At 46.3% G+C, this 24,331-nt stretch overlaps 1 protein-coding gene across 2 annotated transcripts in view; it reads left to right on the top strand.

Moving 5' to 3' along the window:
• LOC146196642 (uncharacterized) overlaps positions 1-24,331 on the top strand; it is a 78,940-nt gene that overhangs the window by 24,866 nt on the left and 29,743 nt on the right. For both annotated transcript variants that reach the window (XM_084598406.1, XM_084598407.1), the window contains exons 2-3: positions 7,583-7,667; positions 21,082-21,132. In XM_084598406.1, coding sequence (XP_084454532.1) covers positions 7,583-7,667; positions 21,082-21,132 — 136 coding nt within the window. The remainder of the gene's footprint in view (positions 1-7,582; positions 7,668-21,081; positions 21,133-24,331) is intronic.

Genomic DNA, 24,331 nt, shown 5'->3' with positions numbered 1-24,331 from the left:
GCCTTTTTCTTTCCTTGCTGGCTCGTTTATCGTTTTCAAGGTTCTTTTATTTTTTTTTTTTTCTTTCTCGACGGGAGCAGTTCGTTGTCCCATTCGACCAAGGGCTGGTGCTGCCGCTTGTGCGTATACGGGACGCTGCAGGATTTGTTCTCCAGCGTCCAAACAATTTTTTTTTTCTTCCGCGCCAAGGAACAGGCCGGGCATTGTCGTCGGCGCCGGGCGACCGGCTCTCCGGAAAAGGAGTGTTCCCGTACGTAGACGCTCACGCGCGTCTACAGTTCTTGAACGCGCCACTCGCCGTTGGCCGAAATGCCCCCGCGGGAGCAGCTGGTCGGTCGGGATGCGGGAAGAGTTAGCCGGACTCACTCTATTTTTTTTTTCTTTTCTTTTCACTCTGAGAACGCGCGAAAGTGTACTGGTTGTTGGATAGAAGTCGTAGTCTACAGGCTTTTTCCGCTACACAAGCAGTGTGCCGTGTTCAGCGTCATCAGAAGCTTTACGGTGCACGCTTTGGTAGCCATAGTGTACGAATTGCCCGCGTCAGTGAGCGGTGTCTTCGGATATCCGGCAGTGTCTTCCGAATTCCGCGGCGCAGTCGAAGAAGCTGATGTTTGCAGCTTCAGCTATAGGTTGAGATGACGCGTTCGGTGACAAGTCTTAAATCTAAGCTACAGAGTACAAAAGACGCGAGACAGTAGCGAGCACAATGAAAGTTAGAAACGAGAGCAAAACAGTAGGGCCATTTCTTTTTTTTTTTTTTTTTTACCTACACCGGCTACAACAGTGTAACAAAACCAATACTTTTAATGCTGTTGTTCTACAGATATGCAGCTGGGGTAGGTTAAAAAAAAAAATGACCGTAGTATGAGGAGTCGTGCATGAGTTATGTGTGGCTAAGCTTTAGACAAGCCTATTAAACATTTTACACTTTGCCTTAAAATAGTACAAGAAACAGCTGCCGGAGCTGGCCTAAAGTTTAAACTGTTAGCTGTCGCGTGTGCAAGCTGGTATAGTAGACGCTAAGGTAAACTTTCTGGAGGGAAGATAACAAACATTTCTCTATGTCCGATAGGGGAGGCGTCCTTGCAATTTTTTCACAGAATAGCGTGCCTCATTTACCTATGCCTGCAATGGATATGGCTCGCTCATTGAAAGGAATTTGGACCTCTTTATCAGAGGTTGGAAGGAGGCCATTTTTCCATCGAGTATATACATATTATAAAGTACAGTTAGATGTGTGTTCCTATTTTTCGTCGAATTTTATTTGACGCTGTTGTTGCGGGTACTTGATTGCTTCTTCTTATGTTTTTCGTTTACGTAAAGGTGTAAAGTTTATCCGGACGCGGACACCTGTAAATTTGCATAATTATCCGCCCTTTCATTGCCACTTTGAATTTACTGTAGTGCTATAGCACAAGACCTTGATTCTATGGTCTAGAGATTTCGTGGTCTTCCATAAAAGCAGACAGTTTGGTTTTAAGGCGAAAACGTTTCTTGCTTCATGACTGCTTCACCAGAGTGTGTCGGCAGAGTGTCGCGACAGAAACTGTCATCAGAGCTCGTTCGCATGAAGTGACACATAAAAAAGAAAACAAAAATGTGTCCATGCCAGGGATCGAACCACTATCTTGCCGTGTTCCAGCCGAGAGCACTAATCACAAACTCTACGCCGATTTTCTTCTTCTTAATTACATGGGAAAACTTTCGAGAAGGAGAGTGTCAAATTTCTAGAAGGCACACACACAAGCGTCGACATGCGGTAGACAGCTGGGCGGCTCCTCCAGGGCAGAATATACTCCCTGCACCAAAGTGCACTGCTCTCGCCACACTGACTGATGATCGCGGAGATTCAGCATGGTGGTCCATCATACGGGTCAATAGTCCCATTAACATAAATAAATCTTAAGGAACATCAGTTTTCTGAGCATGTAAAAACCGATTACTCTACGGTGTGATTTCGATGTACTTCTAATTAAGCGTTTGCTGTATTATGTTCCAGAAGAACATAGCATCCGTGCACTGAATAAAAGAATGTTCAATGGTCTCTGGAATGTTAGACAGGCGGCAGTTCACCGGACATGGCGCAAACACCTCCTTTGAGGGAAGCCACGCCTTAAACGTAGCTTTGATGCGTTAAATTTAAAAAATAATTTTTTTAGGGGGGCACATGCGCTTAACACGCGTTAAAACGCTAGTGTCAAGAAATCCCTGATAAACATGCAGATACAAAGATGATATACGCAACGAAGGCTCCGTAAGGACCTTGGTTATTATCTTTCTAGATAGGCTATAAGGGTAACCTAAAGAAAAGCGTGCAGTTGGGAAATTGAAGGTGTCGCAACCTCCTTAAGGAATCCCTATAGCGCTACACACTCCAGTCCAGCCGGTGCGAATAGATAAGGCAAATGAGCACTAAAACGCGTAATAATTAAGCAGACCTAGTAAAAAGGATGGTTTCCAATTTGTAAAAGAAAAAGAAAAGACGCGAAATAAGTTGATGCACGAACAATCAAACAAAGCCTATTCCTCTATAGGAAGAAAGAGGTCACGACGCATGGGCTCACACTGAGAGGTTGCGAATATTCTACGTATTACCCTATCCTCCTTTCTCAGATCCAAAGCAGCTCATGTATCTCTGTCGCAAACCTTCCAGCTATATGTCAATCGCAAGCAGTATACTTCTCTTCATCCTTTTAACGTGTCTATAATTGATCTTGTCTAGCATAAGGACGCTGGAGAGCGTTGAAGGGACTAAACGAATGAAAGCTATAAAAATAGGAGCAAACATTTAAAAATGAATAAAAAGTAATAAAAACGCATAAAAGGTAAAGAAATGACACGTGAATGCTTTCGCATTGCTGTACTAAGCAGACTTAAGTGCACCCATAGAATATTTTTTTTTTGTTGTCCATATTCTCAGTTACGTAACGTTTATATAACTGAAGTCGTAAGCCTAATAAACGCTTCCCAATTAACCTGGAACTGGCTTTGTTTCTTTACCCTTCGTCACCTTTTCACGACTCAAGCAGATTGAATAATATGCTGACTGGTTTAAATTGAGCATTTCCTTCACTTCCTCTAATTAGTGCTAAAATTTCTAACAACTCCCTCACCACTTCTGGCATTCTTAATGGCTTCCGGCTGCCGGGGGAATAATGCCCGAAACTGACACTCCAAAATAGGTTGTGTAAAAGCCATGCTACACAGCAGCACTCTTGAGCTCCGCTTTAACGTCTCTAAAGCACGCCACAGAAGACTCTCTAATGCAGTGAACGCAAAACAATACACTCACGGTTTCATTTCGCGCACACTCGGTCATATATTCTTAGTTACCTACTTACTGGCAGCTGAACATCGCCATAAACTAATTAGCGCAGTACCACCATATACAAGGAAACCTCAGATTACGAGTCTGGAAGCTCGGAGGCTATAATAAATGTATACGTACACGTCACTACAACTAGACAAACTTAACCGCGAAAAGACTCCCTTGCACCAGGGTTTTCAGCCTTGTGCGTAGTGTAGCAGCTCCGAACGAATTGCAGCGCTGTACGTGGGAGAGACCCAAGAGCGGCCAAACAGAGGAAGAGGGGCCTCTTCCTTCCGGTTTCTCGTCACGGCGCGGTGTCCTCTCGACACGCGCGCTGCGGGCACAATGATAGACGCCCCCTTACTCCGGTCCCGCATCAAAAACACACTCGCGCGCACAGACGACGCGAGCGATCTCTATCGAAGGATCGCTCAGACAGACGTACAGACACGCGGCCAGGGCGCCGCATGGTTCGCTCGCTCTTTCCGATTGTCTGCGGATGGCACGCGCCCGCCCTTCGTCGGCGCAGTTCCGCAAAGTGGACCGGCAATCGGCGATCCTTGCGTGGTATAGAAAGAAGGCAGGATGGGAAGCTGCGCCATTCAGTCTTACGATGGAGACGACGACAACGCGAAGAGGCCATTGTAGTCCCTGGAGGATACGGACAAGGAGGCGAGCGAAAGAGTACTGGAGGTGCGAGGGCAAAAAGAAGCCGGACAAGATGAGCGTGGCAAAGAAGACGTATATATGGCTTATAAGAAACCTCGGATGCCGTCCTTGGTGAGATGGTGTCAGTCGATATAGAAGACCGGGAGAAAGAGAGAGATGAGCAGCTCTGGTGAGAGTACGCTTCCGATGTGGCGACCGGGGACGAGGCAGGACGAGCCGGTTGTTTTTCTTCCAGCTAGGCGTCTTTCGCGTATGTAGACCCGGTAGCAACACACTAACACGCATGCATACTGTATAGGCTGCTTCAATGCGCTGATGAGTACGCAGGCTTTGGCCAAATGGGTTATTCGATCGAAATCACCTGATTATCAACACTATAGGAGCATTGTATGAATGATTGCTCGTGTGTCATGGTTTGATCAGTCTTTCTTACTGCTCACGCGGGCCACTCAGAATCGTGAAGTGTCTTGCAGTGTCTAGTTGTAGGGGTAAGGCCACGCAGAAATTATCGATCGTGTCTGGCCAACCTGCTGCAGAGATCCCTTATACGATCTGTATCGCGGTAACGGAAGCGAAATGTTTGGCACTGCCAAAGGATGAGGTCGCTCGGTCTGAGGTTTGGCAGAGATGGTTTGACTCTAAACGGATTGGCAGACTCGGGGAAGTGTTCAGTGTGTGTTGCCAACATAGATCGAACTCGAGCTACGAAGTTTCTTGGAAAGCTGTCTAGCTTTCCTTTGTAGCCGTATGGCTGTGCTTGGGTGGATGTGGCACTATGGCCTGATAGCCACTGAAAGATGATTTCATGGCTCTCTTCTATTTCCTGGCGGTACAGATGTTGTGGCTCTGCTACAAGCTGCTCATGGTCTCCATGACAAGCCCATTATAGGGAGTTTTGCTCATTAGAGGTAGTCCTACGCGATATTAGTCGGTCAATTTTGGCCTGTTCAGCAGGAAAGACCACTGCGCAAGTAGATATAAAATGCTAGAGTACAGTCGGCTTCCATTTTCTCGCTGCAATGGCAGCAGCGCACAACATAAACACTGCAGCGTAAAAATAGGTTGCAAAATTTAGAATATCCAACCTTCTCATTCTTTTCGAGATACCCTTTCAAATCTCGCAACATTAACTACGCCTGGTTTTCAGTGCACAGGCCACAAGAGCTCTGTGCACTATAGTTTTGCACTGCATGACTTGCACAACGTGCACAAAACTGCGTCTCTTTGTTTGAGTCTTATCCATTATAATGTTTACAATGTTCTTAAAGTTCTCAGAACGCATATGACAGCGTGCGTAGACACCAGTTTTCTGGACACGAGATTTCGTTTCTTGTTCTCTTTTTTTCCGAAGCAACATTGACTTGGAACATTCCAAGGCCCTTCCTTGCAATAGTGATCCCACTGAGGCTCGTGCCGGCCACCAACATTAGACGAACAGAAGAATGAATGGAAAAAGGTTGCTCCTTCAAAGATAAATACTTGGAGCTAGCCAGACAGGCAAGATTCAATATTTAAACAAGCTTCAAAAAAAAAAAAAAAAAAGAAAGGTGGCAACAGTCGAACGCACGCGCTTCTGACGAGGATGAACAAACCTAAATGTCCATTTTTAATTATCTCTTCCGATCGTGACATGCGCCTATTCAGATAAAGCGGAAAGAAAGCGGCTCATTCTTGACTACCACGCGCTGATTTGCAAGTCCTTTATTATGGCGAATAATCGGAGCTTCGAGCTCAATAAGAATTGTTTGGCGGCGCTAACACTTGCGAGATAATGTGCACACGCGTGATACGTGTCGTAGATAAGTTGGCTATAGTATTTACTTCGCTGTGACTCGAAATCTTACGAGCTACACGGTTTTCAATTGTTTTATTGTTTTAAATTGTTTCAATTGACGAGAACAAAAGGAATGACATGCATGGGAGAAGGGTGAGAGGGGAAACATTTTGTTTTTAGAAATAACACTGACAATTGTTGTCTCAACGTATAATGAGCACTTTCTCACTGAGGCTCTTATTACCAGGTTCACATATCAGACTTGCTGTTGCATAAGTAGGGGCTCTGGTTCTCCGAACGCGAACCCAAGCGCAATTTTTCTTCCGACGGCTCTCGAAGCTCACGTAGCTTATCTCAGCCTCTCAAATTTGCATATTACCTCCACTCTATTGCGTTAATTTCAAATTTCTGTCTACAGTCTTTCAATTTTCGTAGGGAGGAATTGGAAGGCATCAAAAGATAAATAAGAGAACAAAGTTACTGTATCTTCATCCTCGAAATAACAGCCAACTGCGCGGCGCCCCTATCGAGTAGCGAAAATAAGCCGAAATTTGTTCTTTGTCTTCTCTTCTCTCACTCTCATAATGTTATCTTTGCGTTCTGTGCGAGCGGAGTTCTCCGAGTAATTCAAATTTCTCAGCGCCTCGTCCCCGTCGTCGAGCGGTGGGAACATAAATTGGATGAAGCGGAGCGAGGCGTGAACGGAAAACGAAGAGCACCTTACAGTGGAGAGCGTACGCGTTCGTTCGAGCGAAGAGTTTGTCTTACCGGAAGAGAATTTCCAGCATCCCCCTCCCCCTTTCTGTATCCGGTGCAGCGGGCAATTCCTTCGACTCCAGTTATAAGGTGGCCGTTCGTGGCGTGCCCTAGCGGCGGCGAGAATTATAAAGCGAAACACACGCGGCATTTTCCCAAAGCGAGGACAATAGCGAAACCGAAAAGAAAAACAGAGCTCACTGGAGACAAATCCTCACCTACCGTACAATAGGTTCGTTTGCTCCGGTGAGCAGAAAGTTAAATATTAGGCCTGAGGTACAGAACGAAAGAAAAATCGTTACGCCGAGAAAGCAGTTTTGCGTATACTTCGCCTATATCTAGTGAAACACACAATTCACCATTTGAGACTCAAGCGCCGGCCGGCTCCCTCGAAATGTTTCGCCGAACCGCGCTAAACTCTCAGTTAAAACGAGCCGAAAGAAGTCGGTGGACCAAACGAAAAAAAAAAAAGAGGGGGGGGGGGGGGGTGTAAGAACGAAGGGAAAGAGATTGAGGGGGGGGGGGGGGGGAGGTTAAAGTTATCGCGAGGAAGCAAATTGTGTACTGGAGTTTAGTTCTGGTCGGTTTTATTTTACTGCCTCGAAGCCACGCACTCTGTCTTACGAACACACGCGCGCATGCACAGTGGGACTTAGCAGAGTAAAAAAAAAGAAAAAAAAGAACAAAGAGAGAATGTATTTGCCTAAGGCGGCGGCAGCGCGCTAACAGTTTTGCCGGCTGTCCGCTTTCTCAGGTTGCCCCGACGTTCCAGCCGAAATGGGAGCGTCATTTGTACGACATTGCGTCGTCCCCTTTTCCCTCTCGGTCCCTTGTCCTTGTTCCGCTGCTTTTCCCTTTCTTTCCTTTCGCCTGCTCCCCCTCCTTTCCCCACCCCCCTTTCTTCGCGCAGTGCAGGACTCCAATTCGCACGTTCGTTTATGCCGTCGTCATTCTTCATTTGTTTTTCTCTTCGCCGTATTGAAACGTGTTCGCAAATTGAAGCTTTATTCGGGACGCTCGCACGAGCCGCCTTTCTGACAATCGTCGCGCTCTTTTTCTCCTTCCCTTCGCAGGCGATCCCCCGGAGAGTGGCGTGCACTGTCGCACTCGTTTTGGCAGCGGCTGTGGCAGCGTGCCTCATCCCCAGGGCCGAGAGCAGTGAGTGTTTTCTCCCATCTCTCTTGTTACCATGGTGTTTTCTTATTTTGTTTACTCACTTCACGTTATTCAATATGCTCAGAATGGGGACAATCTAAGGCGCGACGGTCGAGGTAAAAGGAGAGGAGTGAGAGAAACTTTGAGCCGCAGATGGTTAAAAGTGAGCGGGCACGTGCGACCTTTAACCATGCGAAGTACACGAGAAAATGAAAGCATAATGCGTCAGCAATAGTTAATGGGACTATGAGTAAAAATTATGAGTAAAAGCGGCTTACGTAGAAAGGTGTATGAATATTTTAGGGAGAGAGCGAACCTGCAGTCAACGAATGATTAACGGAGAGAAGGAATAACGAGACCTACGTGGTGCTCAATATGAGTGAACAGTGTGTCTACTGCATAGCTACATGAACGCCTTAGGCAATCGAAACGTAGATTGCGGGGAGTGATTGCGTGCTGGGTTGAGTTGGTGAGGAAGTGAGTGCATGGTTGAGTTGGTGAGGGATTGAATGCATGGCTAATCAGTGAGAGAGTGCGATTGAGTGAGGGCTTTCAATAAGCGGGATTTCAGTGAGGAAAGCCGGTCAAAATTGCTTATTGATGTCCTCGTATTTTTCGTATTCGCATAAAAACTTCAATCATAATGCTAACTGTTACAATGAACTACAAAATTTCTTCGGTTTTAAAAGTTGAAGAACAGTCATAGGTTAGCGTGAATACGTGTGTATGAAGCTGAAGGAACTGAGTATTTTACGTGCATTGAACTTTGTTGCCTCGCTTTCTGAAGGACAAACTTCATTCGGCGGGAAAATTTAACGAAGGGATAAGTGACTTCGGTTACGTTGATGTCGACATCTCTGTTTGCGTATAGAAGCATCAGCTCGACCATGCGATCATTAGAAATAGTTGAGCGCAAGTAGTTTTATAGTATTCTTATGCTTGAAAATGTTCTCTCAGCGCTGGCTGTGGTCCCCGGAATGTGACTAGAGTTTGGGGCAGTATGCATACTTTTTTAATAGAGCCTGCAGTCGCAGTGAGAGGCGGCATCTGATTTCATGCTGGGGTGCCAGCTTGCTGCTTTGTTCTCCCACTTTGTCCACCCTAGTCGTAGTTCTCCCAGAGCAGCTTTCACATCCACGTTCTGCATTAGAATGGTCAGGAGATTTTCTGCTCCTTTGTCTGCACTAGTAGTTTCGCTGATAGCATAAAATAACAGAAACGTCCTTGAAGATGAACACATGCAGTTCTCCGGAAATATTGCCAATCATTTTACGATTAAACGCTCCCATTATCCTGCTCTCAGACACCAGCTCGTCTGTTCGTGATTTCTACATCGTTATTATTTATTTTGTGTCAATTCCTGTACTTGTGCAAACATTTTTGAGAATGAAGCAGTCGCATTCTTGCGGTAATTTCCGATCACCTGCTGGACCATATCTATATCGACAAGTCAGCGCTCGTGTCAATGTTTCATGGTCTACAGATTCTTTGACTGAGGCAGAGCCACCAGCAAGGCATGCTGCGCTGTCTGCAGGCTCAGAGTGAATGCCAGTGACAAGAGTCGCAACAGTAGACTATTTGTCTGAACCGGACATTCGCCATTACCATTTAATTTTATCTCCTAGCACTGCGATCACTGGTTCAAACAGATTAACAATTGAAAGAACTGCTTTTCCACCCAGCGAGTTTCACATAACCTCACAAGTCGCTGCTTTATGGACACATAGGACACATCAAACTTATCTTTTTTTTTTTTTTTTTTAATGTGTGATCGGTAAGGAGATTAGCGGATAAGTTCGGCGTTGCCTTCGGCGTTAAAAAAAAATAAAGTTTCCGATATGTGTGATAAGGCACACCGCAGAGAGAATGAACTACGCTGAGGGTTTCACTGACGCAATGTATGTGCAGTGCGGGATATCTCTCGAGAACGGCAGCTCTCACAACATTCGTTTCACCAGCCATCGAGATGGCTCCATCATTACCTTGGCCACGAAGATGACGCACGTGTTAATTCCAGGATCAAGCAAAAATTTTACAAAGGTGTCAGCTAAGGCCCCGTCATTTGGTTCTGAAATGAAACATCACCTAGAAACACTTCTTCGACGTAGTTGAAATCGGTTTGGTTTTGTGGGGTTTAACGTCCCAAAGTGACTCAGGCTATGAGAGACGTCGTAGTGGAGGACTCCGGAAATTTCGACCGCCTACGTTTCTTTAACGTGCACTGACATCGCACAGCACACGGGCGCCTTGCTTTTCGCCTCCAGTGAAAAGCGGCCGCCGAGGCCGGGATTCGACCCCCGTCCTTGGGAACAGTAGTCGAGCGCCATAACCACTGCCAGAAAGGAGGCTATGCGACTGCGCCATTTTTTTTTTTCTGACATGGTATTTATCTCGGCGGGGTATAGTTGAAATCCTTGTTTTGGTACCTTGCACATACGGTATAAGCTGTTTGATTCCAAACAATATACGTCGCTTTGCCAGCAAGTAAGGAGAAAAAGCCTTCAACGTTTACTTTTGCACCTATAGGATTCATTTGATAATTTCACCGCACAATTATGTAATTTATCATTGTACATCTGGACTTGAATGTCAGATATTATCATAGAATACGCTGCCACAGCGCGATGTCGCGACGAGCCCGTTCTATAGCCCGCTCGCCATCAAAGTGCCCCTGAAACTTCGAACTTGGATGGGTCTCCTTGCGTTTGTTACTCCAGGAGCATGGGCGTTGCTACGATACGCAACCCGAGTAGGCAATTTTCGCGCCGAAATCTCTTTTCGGGCGTCCAAGAGACATTGTAGACGAAATCTAGAATCATTTCCGGAGTGAGTGGTTGATGGTTCGCGATGCGTTCCGGTAGAAAAATTTTCAAGGCTGCAGCCTTCTTCCCTGGCAGCGCCCATGTGACTAAGTAACCCACTTTAACATACAGGTTCTTCATGTTTAGCCTTGCAAATTACCATAGGTTCGTAACTTCTGGATATATGATCGTTTTTGTTTTTTGCATTTAATGGAAAGTAATCCTGGAGACAGCGTAGAAGCGATGATGTGCCTTGTGTATACACTCTGGGAGGAGAACAGTGTGGAAGGGGCAATCAGGACCATGCGTGTTAAATAAAGTTCTACAAAATGACAGCCGCCGGAACACTTTTATCAAGAATTGGAGCCGGAAGTTGCTGTGATGATCAATCGATGCGAGCTTTTCTCGAAAGGGATGCGCAAAGATTTAGCTATAAATCTATTTGCCCAAGTGAACAAGTACAGTCACCGTATTCAAATGAATTACACTGTATTCTACAGCATGACGTTCACATTACGACACGTTTGCATCAAAGCTTCGAAGCGTGATTTCGCGCATCGAGTTATCCTCGCGGGGAAACCCCGCAATATCGGTTTAGGCGGCGAAACCTGCTCCCGTTGTAAATACAAAAAAAAAAAAAAGAAAAAAAAAACGCTCGCTACTTTTCGAATGCGAGCTGAAAACATGAGTATTATTTTTTAATTTTTCTTCCTATGCTTCCCTACTTAAGGCATGCTCGCTCTCTGGCTGCGTTGCATTCCTAAAGATAGAAAATTTATGCACGCGTTTGCACCATATAGTCTCGCTGAGACGTTCAATTTTCTCGTTCTGAAAGAAAAAAAAAAGGAAGGCAATTCTTTTAGCGAGCCCGCAATAAGAAAGCGGCGAATGTTAATGCAACGATTTAAAACGTGCTCTCTGGGACCCGGGTCCTCAATTTAATTGCTCATTTTCCTTTTTTTTTTTCTTAAGCCTGGTCTGGCTCGACGCCGCTGTCATTGCTATGCGTAATGCATCGCTCTCTCTTGCGTGGAAATTAAAAGTTTATGAAGCACTTTCAGAATGGCGAAATGAGAGTAACAACCTCTTGGTTGCAATAATTTTATTTCGCCTCCATTAATCACCTACCACGTTGGATCCCCCCCCCCCCCTCAATTCTTTAACTGCTTTTAGCGAATATTTATGCTACTCCTTTATTTTTATTTCAGTCGTTCGCGCTAAGTGCTGGTGTACCGCTGGTAAGGTAATTGGTGATGTGGTATTAAGGAAAGCATCGACATGTCATACCTCTGTTGTACGTGAGAATTGAAGTGGCGCCAGAAATTCTTGCTCAGAAGCAATGCGGATCTGTTGGGATTAATTAATAAGACACGCGTGGGTAGTTAAGGCTATCAATCACTCCGCCTTTGTCACCGGCACTGCAGACGCGAATGCCCCTTACTATTCCCTAACTTTTTCCGCACTGGTATAAAATCATAGAAACGGAATCGGTCTTTTAAAGTAAAATAAATGCACGCAATGCAAATGCAGCTGTAGCTCTTGCCATTACGAGCGCACAATGCAACAGATTAGTTAACTATGTGCTTTGACTACGTTACGAATGGGCAGTAATGACGAGCCTAGTTTGCAGGATACTTCGCTATGTCTCCTTAGCGGCAAATCTTGTGGGCCTAACAGTGGCGCATATATCCAAATCGGTGGTGCGGAGTGATATTTTCAGTGACTTCAGGGGGCTCTTCAGAAATGTGGAGGATCTTCAACATTTTCAAACAAAGTGAACACAATGGAGCCTAAAACATAAAGGGCCGTGCTTTAAATATGGGCTTCAGGTGAAAGTATAGTAGCAGCAACCAACGATACAATTCACTCAGAGCGTGTGCGTTCAGAACGCTCCTCACTAACCATAACAGCCAGGCCATTGTAAAAGCCTTGAATGCAGAAAGTAAACCTATACGGGCAACAAGAGAGACGCGCAAAGTTTCTCCAATCTGGCAGATCTCGAAGTACTTTCGATCCAGGGGTATATAGCAGTGATCACAGGAAGAGCATTAGCAATGCTCTTAGAGAAAGAGTTCCCGAAGAAAGAGTTCCAGAGTTCACTTTTTTTTTCTCTCTCTGCTGGGCCCAGCTACCCTGTGGCAGTTCTTAAGCCAGCCCGTATGAAAGGAAAGATTTACTGCCCGGAGCCACGCACTCTCGAAGCCCGTGTAATAACACCAACGGGGTGCGCTTGATGACAGTCAAGAATGGTTTTCCCAGCTCACGGCTCCAGTTTCTCTTTTGCGAGGTGGGCCTTTCGAGTAAATGGCAACGTTGGATGCCTGCTGCGCAAGATGGGAAAAGACAACGCAGTCACCACCGAAGAACTGGATGCCGGAGAAAGGAAAGCTTTTCGCTTCAAAGGACGGACGAACTTCGCGTCGTGTACTTATTTGCTTTTTATGTTTTAGGCAGTCGAGCCTATTTATCCTAGTCCCTCTCTGTGAAAGGAATGGTTTCCCGTGTTACTATAGCAACTGTATAGCATAAGACGATGATGGAACGAGCGGTCAAAATTCAAACTCACTGGCAGCTTTCAACTGTCTCGCTTTCCGGGAACGCCAGCGACCGACTTTTCAGACGACCAGGCAGCTTTCAACTGTCTGACATTATCCGGGGAAGGCCGGCGACCGATTTTAGCCAAAGTCTCGAATAGACCACGCAAATGACTGCGTGGTAGACGATTCAACAAGGGGGAGCAGGCGGAGAAGCCCTTCAAATAAAGCGCCAGTCTGACTCCATTTCTTTCAATCTTTTCGAGGAGGCAGCTATTTCGCGACGACAGAAAAGGAGGAAGAGATAAGAAAAGGGAAGCAGCGAAAGGGGAGGAAAGAAGACGCATAACATCGATCAATTCTGAAGTTGCATATGTTGTTTCACGTTCTCCCTATCCACTCCCCAACCCGCACACACACGCATGAGGCAAGCTCGACATTCTTTGCGGCAAAATTGAACACCCCATGTATCACATTGCACTCCCACACGTATGCAGCTTCGAGCACACCGCAAGGCGCACACACGTCGCGCGAAGGCGCAAGACATGCACGCTTCTATCCGACGCGATGTCGTGCTGTCGATAAGAAAAAAAAAAAAAAAAAACACAGAAACAGAATCAAACTGTCAAGTAACAAGACCAGCGAGAATATCGAACTAGAGGGCAGCGAAGACTTGGAAGCTCCGCTCCCGCGATCGAAACACGAAGCAGCGACCGAAAATTCTTGTCGACTTGGCGTTCTTGCCGGCTATTATGATCTGGCAGACATCGGCATTCCCAGCGCATCGACATTTCCCCCTCCCCCCTCTTTTCTTCTTTCTCCAAGCAATGCGAGGAGCAAAGGCGGCGCAGCGCGACCTTGAAGCAAGCTTCAAGGAAGTCGACCTAAAATCCAGCATTTATCGGTCTCACAAGTAAAAAGAAAAGTAGAGCGAGAAAACAGTACCGTGAAAGTAAGAATGAAGGAGAGGCTTCTGCCGCGCTTCGCTTCCTAGTGGCGGGGCAAATCGCATGATCTCGTTCAAGGCCTGCGCAGCCAGTTTTCCAACGAAAACTGATCGTGCTCCGCAGTTTCGAACGGTGCCAGCGAGTGTGTACTCGCCACGCGCGTAACGCAGCAAGCCATGAACTGCCCGCCCGTTTTCCCCAACTTGCCCGTCTACTGGCACCGGCGTGCCTGGACTCTTTCGAAGAGCTCATGCGCGCCTTTCTCTCATCCTGCTTTTTATATTTTATTTTGCTCCCGGTTTCTCTACGCGTTTGCCTGCGTGACAAGACTGGCGCCCGGACTGTAGAAGAGATGTCTCTACTTCTTTATCCGCTGGTCCTGAAGCTTGCACAGGTCACCACCGATGACTTCCAGATTGCCCCTGCTATTGCTCGATTCGCGCCCCGCATGGAAAGAAGATAGGTGCCGGTTTCTAATTATAGAATGGCTCTATGCAGACCGCCGCTACGCTACGTGGCGTTGTGTGGCGCTTATGTATACTGGCCCCACTGCCACGTGGCATCGCGCACTGCCTAATCCTGCAAACTGTTCACGTGCGTGGATCCTGGTTTGTAAGTGAACGAATCGTTTAAGCACGTTCGTCGCCTGATATCAAGTGCATAGCGATCCATCCCGCTTGGGACGACTCTTTTAAACTCATTCCCACGGGCGCGAACTGACCGCTAGAGGAACTACGCACCTATAGTTTGGTTTACTGGCCCAGTTTTTGCGTAGCAGCTTAAGTTTACGTTAAAGTTCAATGTGGAGGCTGATATCAAGGACTCCGCTCTTAAACAGAATCCAGTTAGGTTCTAGACGTTGTCATAAGGAAAAACTTGCGCACGGGATTGTTGGCAATTTTTGTCTGATGACTGCATGCTGAAGCTGTATAGTCCGTCACAAACACGATAGGTAGCCCTGAAAGACGTTCGCCGCCAAGTTCTCTTCTTTTCAGCTTTTTTTTTTTTTTTTCTCAGGTTTCCTTTCTTATCAGTCGAATAACTTTTCATGTTTTCGCCTTTAGCCCTGGAACGTTTTTTTTTCTTTTTTTTTAAATAATAAACCGTCAGTTCGTAATGTGCTCACCACCGGTGGGAACGACTTTCAATGTTATCATTCCTGTTTGTGACGGACTATGTAGCACCAGCAGTCATCAGTCAGTGGCGAGGACGCATCGCAACCCGTGCGTAGCCACCTACCAGTTTGCAAGGAAATTTGAACATTAATGTCTTTACTATGTCCATTCTAAGAAGCTCAAGATTTAAAGCGCGCTATACGTGCTTGTGAAACGGTTCACTTGTCAAGTAGTTTTCAATGCGTACCACTCTGCAGTCTACTTATATTTCGGTTGAGGCAGTTAATACTTCCAGACCGCAGCTAAGACTTCGGTGCGGCTTTCGTGGAATATACTTTCCCAACAACTGCTTATCGTGGCATCTTCTGGCTTTCACCTGAATTATAAAGCTAAGCAAATTAAGGTTTACTTCAGTATAGCTGTATCCGACAAGTTTTACAGATGCCCCGTAAAGAAAATCTCTTATCACTCATCCTGTTCGCCTTTCTGCGTACCTGCGAAGGCATGATAATATGCGTCGTTCGTCTCGCCCGGGTAATTAAACAGGTCAATGAACCGTCCTAATCAAGACTCTTAACTCGCACCCACTAACAGGCTTTTCTGCGTGACCATCGGGTTTCATCAAGGCCAGAAAAAAGCGCCAAGAAGGATGCAAGGAGAAAAACGGGCGCGTAATCACTGTGGGCGGCATCGCAGTCATAGTATCCGTGGCTAACCAGCCGGACAGCCGACCAGTGGAGTTAGGTGGGGCAGGAGGGGAGAGGGGGGAGTCGGCCCTTCCTAGTCTTCATCGCGATAAGTGTCAGAACCGAGGATCCGCTCAGTTCCGGGCCATATCCCTAACTGCCGGAGACAGAAGGCCGAAGCAGAGAGGGACCGGTCCATCGGGAGCACGCGGCCACCGCAGCATCCGAGTGTCGTCCTCCGCATCTCACGATGACTACGACGACGCTCGTCCCCTCTAATTGCGCACGGCACGTGATTACTCCGCCAGCTCGCTCTCGAAGCGAGGCGTGCTACGCAGTTCCGAGCCAGAAGAGCGCACGGACGGAGGAACGCGCGAGAGCTGCTCTTTGCCCATCATGGCGCCCCTAGATCTCATTAGCGGTCGCGCGCGGCGGTTCCAGTAATGAGCCTCCGTCTCTCGACTTGGAGAGGAGGAACGGGGCCGACTTGTTATATAGCGATGCTGAGACGACGACGCTCGGTCGCTTCTGCTGGCCGTGCGCCGTTTTGCAGTTTGCTCACGTTTTGCGTGCAGTGCAGCATAGCACAACAAGAGCAACCAAGGCACGGCACAGGCCTGAGCCCACTGCGCGATGCCACGCAGGTTCAAAATTATCCTCGCTTGATCAGCGGTCTCTGCGCTCGTCATCCACTAAACCAGACCGTTTGATGATTTTTAATAAACGGCCATTTATTTCTGGCTAAGCTTCCTTAATGCTGGGCTGATTTAAAGCTAGACAAGCAATACGACGGTCGCTTAGGGGGGCTGTTTTGAGATGTAGCTTGTACGTAACGTCAATGACTGCATGACGGTTGACCGCATACAGTGAAATTCAAAAGCCCGAGTCAAAGTAGACATTGCCGATAAGTGGATTAGATTAGAGTGCAGGCTTTCACCGTTGTCCTTGTCAACTAGCGTGGCGACCGATATGGCCGATGTGTGTACGAGCCATGGGGGTGGCTGAGGTACCATCTGCACGCAACTTCGGGTCCTCATTCATCTTTCGGATCCTCGAGGCGGCTCAATTTTTGATGACTCACATCGCCGGATGGCTGGCCTCGTGCACAGAGCGCTGCAGGCTAGAGCGCCGCACTCCATCTTCTCTCCGCCATCTGCAAGACGGATTTGGCACCCATCACATGATGTATGGAAGGAAAGAAGAAGCAAAGGAAGAAGAAAAAGTAGCGAGTATCTGCCATCAATCGAATTATCCCTTGCGGGCCGCATCGGTGGTCGATAAAGCGATTAATGAGTTAAATATGTAAGCCAAGAGGGGAACGATGCTTGGCTTCTGCATTAGTGGATTCCGCCTCTCGATCTCAGACTCGCAGGTAAGGATAAGAGGGATGGAAAAAGAAACTTTGTCTCGATTCGACTAAAATATAAGGGTGCTTGAGAAACCGGTCGCCGCTGGCATAACTGGCGGATTTCAAGCAGGCAGAGTGCATCTCCAACCGTCTGTATATGCCATGAAACTTTTAGCCCATGGCTATATAAAGGGAACTACCGTATATACCGAAAAATCTCCAGGATTACGTAAATTATCTGGGGAGGCTTTCAGCGAACCCTTCACTGTTTTATTCAGGCATATTCAGTTGAACGAATTGGTATTAGTGGTATGTTTGGAGCTCAGTCATATTCTTTCCATCAGTTTTTCTACCAGGGCCGCCTCGATCCTCGCCCTTTAACGGCGGGTAAGATCCTTGGTCCGTGGCCACGGCAGTCGAGCGCCTCTAAGGCATACAGGGCACTGTTTAGTTTGCTAACAGCCACCGGCTTATGTGACAAACTCTGACTGTGCTCCAAGTCCCTTTTCTCTTCCCCTCTTTAATCCCCTTATCCCTTTTCCCCAGTGTAGGATAGCCAACCGGAGGTCTTTCTGGTTAACATCTATGCCTTCCCTCCTCATCCCTACCTGTATATATACCAGGGAATCTACCTTTAAAGGTTGTGCATATCCTCAGGAGCAGTTTACGTCAGAGACTTGCGTGCACTTGAGCACAGAAGTCCTGTCGTACACTGAATTCGGCGTCGAATGAAGCGCTTATTTGTGCGAAAAATTGAAGTCCATTTCTATGCAAAATAACTTTGCACAGTTGTTTGGTTCTCACAGAAAAAGAATAACAGGTTTTCACAGAATTATTTTGGTAATATGTACATTAAATATCGTTTTCTCCTTGTTCATAGATGAGTTTATTGGTTGGAAAGGCAAGGTCGAGTGGATCGGACTGGGTCGGTCGGAAAGACGAATACCTGATCCGCTGCTACGCGTTGGAGAAGGGGAGGGGAAGAAGGATGGGATGGGGGACGATGTGGTAAGAAGACATATTAAAATATATGCAGGCACGGTAACTTGTATCGCAATCACGAGTCCTGGCCCATGTCGCTGAAATAGCGGGAAAGCGCCCGCATTAAGCACAGAGCTTTCCAACTCTCCAGCCATGCACGTAGCAGCAAGTATTCCCCGGAGTGGCCTGCGGTTTAAGAACTTCAAGAAAGCGCACGAAGTTAACCTTTCGCGCGTATAATGCACTGGGCAAACCACAAGCACGTGCTCCAGTCTCAGCGCCACAAGTGGAAAATTTAATTAGACAGGTGAACTCTCCGTAATGCAAGGAGGAGGAGGAAGATGAATAGGAAAGGCAGGGAGGTTAACCAGTAAAAGCAACCGGTTTGCTACCCTGCACTGGGGGAAGGGATGAGTCGATATAAAAGTTGTGAGAGAGGGATAGTTGAAGTTAATACAGTCACATAACAGACACATAACATAACATAGCCGGAATACAAAGTTTTTGACAAAAGTTTAATAGCCCAAAGGCCCACACGGTGTGAGCCACACCGTGTGGGCTGGTAATGCTTTCCCAGTGTTCCGAATCTCTTCAGGGTATGAAGATTTTTTTACCTACCCTCCCCCCCCCCTCCTTGGCTGTAATCTTCTCACTTATGTTTATTATTTTGCACATATACATATACCTGAATGCAGCAGCGTCAAAACGCAGTCTATGCAGCATTCATCCATATGGGCGCGGAAAACCACGTGGAACAGAAAGTGTCCCCGCCGGACTCATCTTTTTCAGGTGGATGTGTTGAGTGTCTGGCTGGACTTAAAATCTCTCCATCGCTGTCTTCTCCAACTCTGAAAGAAGACAAGTTGTGTCCGGTGTTCCCGCTCGTTGTTTCGCTTTTGCAAAAGCGGTGATATGGCGGAGCTGCTGAAGGCATTTTGCCAACCGCGTGGCGCTGTCGCCTACCAAACCGTTGCAGTGGCCAATCGAACGAGGCTGTGTTCAAGTGCCACTGATATCGTGGACAGCATAAGAAATTTCAGTCGCCAGTCGAATCCTGAAAGGAAGCATAGCTTATCTAACCCTTCGTGAGAACGCCGATGGCGTCGACCACGAGTGAAGAGTGGTGAAATTCTTTTCTCATTCCTTTGCTTTTTTTATTTTTTGTTTGTCTGCGTGAGCTCGACTGTTGTGATCAGATACGTGAGCGATTTCACAAGATAACGGTGCTTGCCGCGACGAGGTACGGACATTCTCTCAGCAGTCGTTGCGTACTTTTGGATAAATGTTCCGCATTCTCAAAATGATTCCTTTTCCGAGCGTTCACAGAAGGGGCAGAAATCGTTTCTTTCTTCCTGCCTAGAATGCCCCTTTCTCCTCCCTCCCTATACTGATGTTGCAGGTGCATTTTTATGCAACGTTTTCTTTTTTCTTTTTAGATCCATTGCGAATTCTTAGATGTGTATCACATTTTCGTGCGTGTGGGTTTGCGTCATTAATGTTTTCTTTTTTTTTGCGCTTTTCCGCCAGCGTTTCCGAAGTTACGCCCTTGCTCTATGGCGAGAGTATGGTCACATCACACATGTGGTACATATGTGGCCTGATTTACCTCTTCTTAACGTTTGTAACTAACGTACTAATGTACTTTGAATAATTTATCGTCATTTTACATGCTGATAGATATGCAAATGATCTCGGATGCTTCTGAGGGGGATACGCTCAGAGCACTGGAAGGTTGGAATCATAAGTTATTAATTGAAACGTGCTGCTCTCGTTTTACCGAAAAGTCGCCGCCGTACTTGAGGTTGAGAGGGAGCGTTCAAGGTGCAATCAAAATCCTGCCTTGGAAAACATTTGAGTGGCGCCGACTCCCCCATGGCGGCGGGCACCTGAGCAGACCTGATACGCCTTTCCGTAGCTAGATGGCGCTAGTGCAAACTCCATGTCTAGAGTCGAAAAACATGCCGCAAAATGATGGACGCCTTGCGTAGAGTGTGTATGATATATGTAGTTTTGCTTAATTGATAAGGCGGTTTTTGACAGTGCGATCGCTTGACGTATTGATTAGTGAGTAGCGAACTGGTGACGCCCGCGTAGTGTAGACGAATAATCTCGCGGTGTGTCGCTGAGTTTGAACACGTGTGGTAGTACATATGGCTTGTACTATAGTTCGGCATCGTCGTCTGACATTGTACCAGATGCGTGCAATAGTGTAATGACTTGGCTTGAGGAAGTGTCTTCACCTGGTGGTGGGGCTCGACTACCAGTCAGACTTCGTAAAATAGGTGCCGAAGATTCTGGCGCAAAATAATGTACAGTATGCTGAAGGCTAGACGGTTGAAGCGGAGTAGGTGTGCCGAACTAGGAGCATTACAATTGGGCCAATGAATGCGGCCGCTTTCGTGTATAATCTTAAAGTAAAGCTTAATCGTCCTCCTAATTTTTCTTTTGTTGTTGTTGCCATTGTTGTATACTTACGCTGTTGTGGGCTTATTCTTGTTCTCAATATGAATATGCTTTCGTTTCAATCAAAGAAATGATTATGTTGTTTAATATAAATATATATATACGCCATCAGAGCGAAACATCGGATACCTTGTTTGAGAGCACATATCAGTAGCAAAGAATCGGCGCAGCAGGACGTATGTTCAAATCCAGACGAACGCATAATGAGCGCATGGCGGAACTATCCAAGATAAAAGACGCGCAAACACTACAACCTTGGTTTCCTCTTTCGCGCTCTATGACACAGCTTGTTATGTCGCTGAAGCGGCATTTTTCCTTTCGAATATCACAGATCGGCCAATCTAACAGCTCCGAATGTTTCTTCTCACTTTATTTTCGGTGGTTTTAAAGCATCTCTACTCTAATGAGGCTGAACCCAATGTCCCCATCCACTTTCAGTAGTCAAAAACATAACCGAGTAATGCAGCAATAAAAAAATTCTGAGCCATGTTTCCTCTCCCCTAACGTGTGCTGTTCCTTTTTTTCTGTCTCGTTCCATGCAGGGGCTCTGACAATCAGGAAGCGAGCTGCCTTTTACATCGCCAACGACACTGGTAAGTGGACTCCTTTGCCTCTTCTCCTTTTTCTTTGCTCACGCATAAATGTGATATCGCACGACAGAAAAATGAGACGAAAGGCAAAAAATTATTCCTACGTCCGCGTTGAACAAGAAATTAATGCCTAACAGGACAATAGAAAAGGAAGAGAAAAAAAGCGCATGCACCTAAACCCCTGTTCTCATGGGAAAAAAAGTCCGTGTACTTCGGCCACGTAAGTTACCCGCCCGTAAACTATCCTCACACTGATGTAAAGCCACCGTCTCGGAAGCGGTGTCAGCCGTGCTTTAAGCATTAGCCGAGATGCCGCCACAATTTTGGAAGTGAAAGTAGGCTTTTAAGCAGCATTCTTTTCAAATGTGGCTGAAGTCGGGCGCAACATTTTTCACTTATATATTCGCACTCGCCTCGATATAGTGCACGCCTCTGCCTGTCGCTGTATGGCTGAGACGGCGGGATTTGTAATACTCGCATTCCTGATTCTCGTTTTCGGGTGCTTGTTCTGGTCGACAACAGCTCCTTATAATTATTCATAAGTGGCTGACTTCTGTTTTGCTCCCTATTTTCGCTTTCGGTGTGTTATTATCGTTTATGTGCTGTGGGTAACAGATCTCGATCATTGCTCGCATAGCGTTCAGCGCGATTGCACTAGAGCTCTTAGCAAGAGCAGACGCTTTATCATACCAGGAAGCAACACGCTGCAGGACGTCTTGCACCGGTTTCACAGAATTTTCAGGTGTCTGAACACCTCGCGCCCCTTGTATAATTTTCGCATACGGAAGTTAATGCGATCTCTAATTCTTTTTGTATACCGTGTTAGCTTCGAAAAAGAAATAAATAAAAGTAGGAGGTCGACAACCGCTGACTACAATAGTGAAATACGATTGTACAAAACCCAGGGAGACGGGCATTGGTTCTTAATTTTCTGCTTGATAGACGATAAGTACGCAGCAACAACACAACTTAGGGGCTTCTTTGAACATAGTTGCGGACAACACTAACAGTATTTGAGAAAAGGGAATACTTAAAGATTATGTACTACAATTTATTTATTGTGGTTTTTCTGGTTCAACAAGGAATTCCTTTAAGAAATTACACTGGAAGTTTAATATCGAAGAATATAAAGAAAAATAAGACCTGCTGTTTCTTCAAATTATTTGCTGTTCAAAATACTTCGTCGAGACGTTTCTTTTTCTAATCAATAAACCCGTCGTAAGAAAAATTATAGTAACCTTCTTTTATTCCTCTCTTGATTTAGTAAATATATTTTATAGACTAGGACGGCATACACAATCTAAACTCGCCAATATGAAACACTAGGCTGGAAGTAACGGACGAAAAGCGATCGAAATAGCTTCATATAGGTGATGTTCCAGAGCGTCTGGTGGACGGCGTAAAACAAAAGACGCGTCTCAGAAGGCAAGAGCCAGTCGCGAGGCAGTCGTAAGGCGGTCCCTCCTTGGCTCGTTAAGGGCGTGACCATAAGGAAATGGCGCTGCACAGGGCCTTATTACCGGAAGGGAAGTGCAGAACACTTATTGGTTCATTTCTGACTCTTTTTGCTTTCCTGCTCCATACTTCTCTAAGTGTGTGTGTGTATATGTATAACACTATGACTTCGCGCGAAGCGCGTACTATCGAATGGAGCGCAAACGATGAGAGAAAGCAAAAAATAAATAAAATAACTATGACCAGCGAAGAAAGGAAAGAAAAAGAAAAAAGCACATACATACGGAAGAACAAAGCGGGGAACAGTCTCTGGGGACAGCAGCGACATCTTTCGCGAGCGCTGACGAGTGCAAGTCACGAATGCAAGCGCTGAAGGCAATGGTGCTTATTACTTGTTTTACTCTTTTTGGTGCTGTCATATCAGCGTTCTGCGATGAAGTGCGGAGAATAAAGCGAGCGTGCGAAAGACACCTGATTAAGTTACCTGAGCAGCGTCGAACAGGAATAAAAGCTGACGCAGAGAAGCATGCCCGCAAGACATGCGGATGACGCGTGTTTCTTCTCCCCTATACAGTTGATTTTCTTTCTTTTCCCCTATATAGCAGACTTTTCTTTTCCCTTATACAGTAGATTTTTCCTTTAGCCGCAGATATTGTGGGGATATTCAACTATTACGTTACAACACGCTTTTTTTTATTATTCAGCGCTATCAGTGCAACCTGAGTATCAAATGTTTGGGAGTTGGCGAACCGGGGAAGAAGTTTCGGGAGCTAGTGACGAAAATCCTAATCCCTTTATTTTATTTTGTACCAATCTGTAGAAATGAGGCAGTAATGATCACCAGTTTTCTGTAATTACGAAATGCCAAGGCAACCTCACGTAAATCAAGCAAAACAGCCGCGAAATATGGGATTGTGGGCTCTCTATAGGACGCTGCCTTTCTAATTGTCGACACCCCCTGCTGCGGCACAGACTGCTGAACCCAACGATACGGGACCGATTCCCGACCGCGGCGGCCGCTTTCCTATGGAGGCGAAAAACAAGGCGCTCGTGCACTGTACGATGTCAGTGCCCGTTAAAGAATCCCGGGTGGTCAAAGTTTCCGGAGCCTTTCACTACAGCGTCCCTCATAGCCAGCTGAGTCGCTTTGAGATGTTACGCCCAGTAAACCAAACCAAAATAATTGTCTACACTCATTTTACTGCTTTTTCTTTGCATGACGGGCACGAAGAGTTTTCCGGAAAAAAAAAATGTTCGTGTTGATGTAGGCGTAAACGAAAGGTGATGTCCCTTTCTGGTATATCAGATACAAATTACACGCCATCATATGTATCCGAGCATTGAACTCTGTGCGCTTAAGGACCAGTGCGGGTGCACTATTTCCAGAGCTCCCGCCGCCTACCAGACATCGGTGTAAAACTCTTCACAAAAACATAAATCTGAGCTTCGTGTATTTACCATTCTCACCAAACGTTCGCCATGGTTCTTCTCCTTGCTCTAAAATGAGAAAAAATGCGCGAGAGAGAGAGAGAGAGAGAGATAGATAGATAGATAGATAGAGAGAGAGAGAGATAGAGAGAGAGAGAAAAAGAGAGAGAGAGAGAGAGAGAGAGAGAGAGAGAGAGAGAGAGAGAGAGAGAGAGAGAGAGAGAGAGAGAGAGACATCGCACACTACGTCTTTGTCGCGGCGCGCACCACAGAATAAGCGGAATTCCAATGTTTAACGCGCGCGCACAATTTTTTTTTC

The sequence above is a fragment of the Amblyomma maculatum genome, chromosome 3 (genome assembly GCF_055883805.1).
Source record: "Amblyomma maculatum isolate TAMU_Amacu chromosome 3, ASM5588380v1, whole genome shotgun sequence".
In the NCBI taxonomy this organism is placed as follows: Eukaryota; Metazoa; Arthropoda; class Arachnida; order Ixodida; family Ixodidae; genus Amblyomma; species Amblyomma maculatum.
The sequence above is the reverse complement of the archived record's forward strand: the minus strand, read 5'-3'. Positions and strand labels throughout refer to the sequence as shown.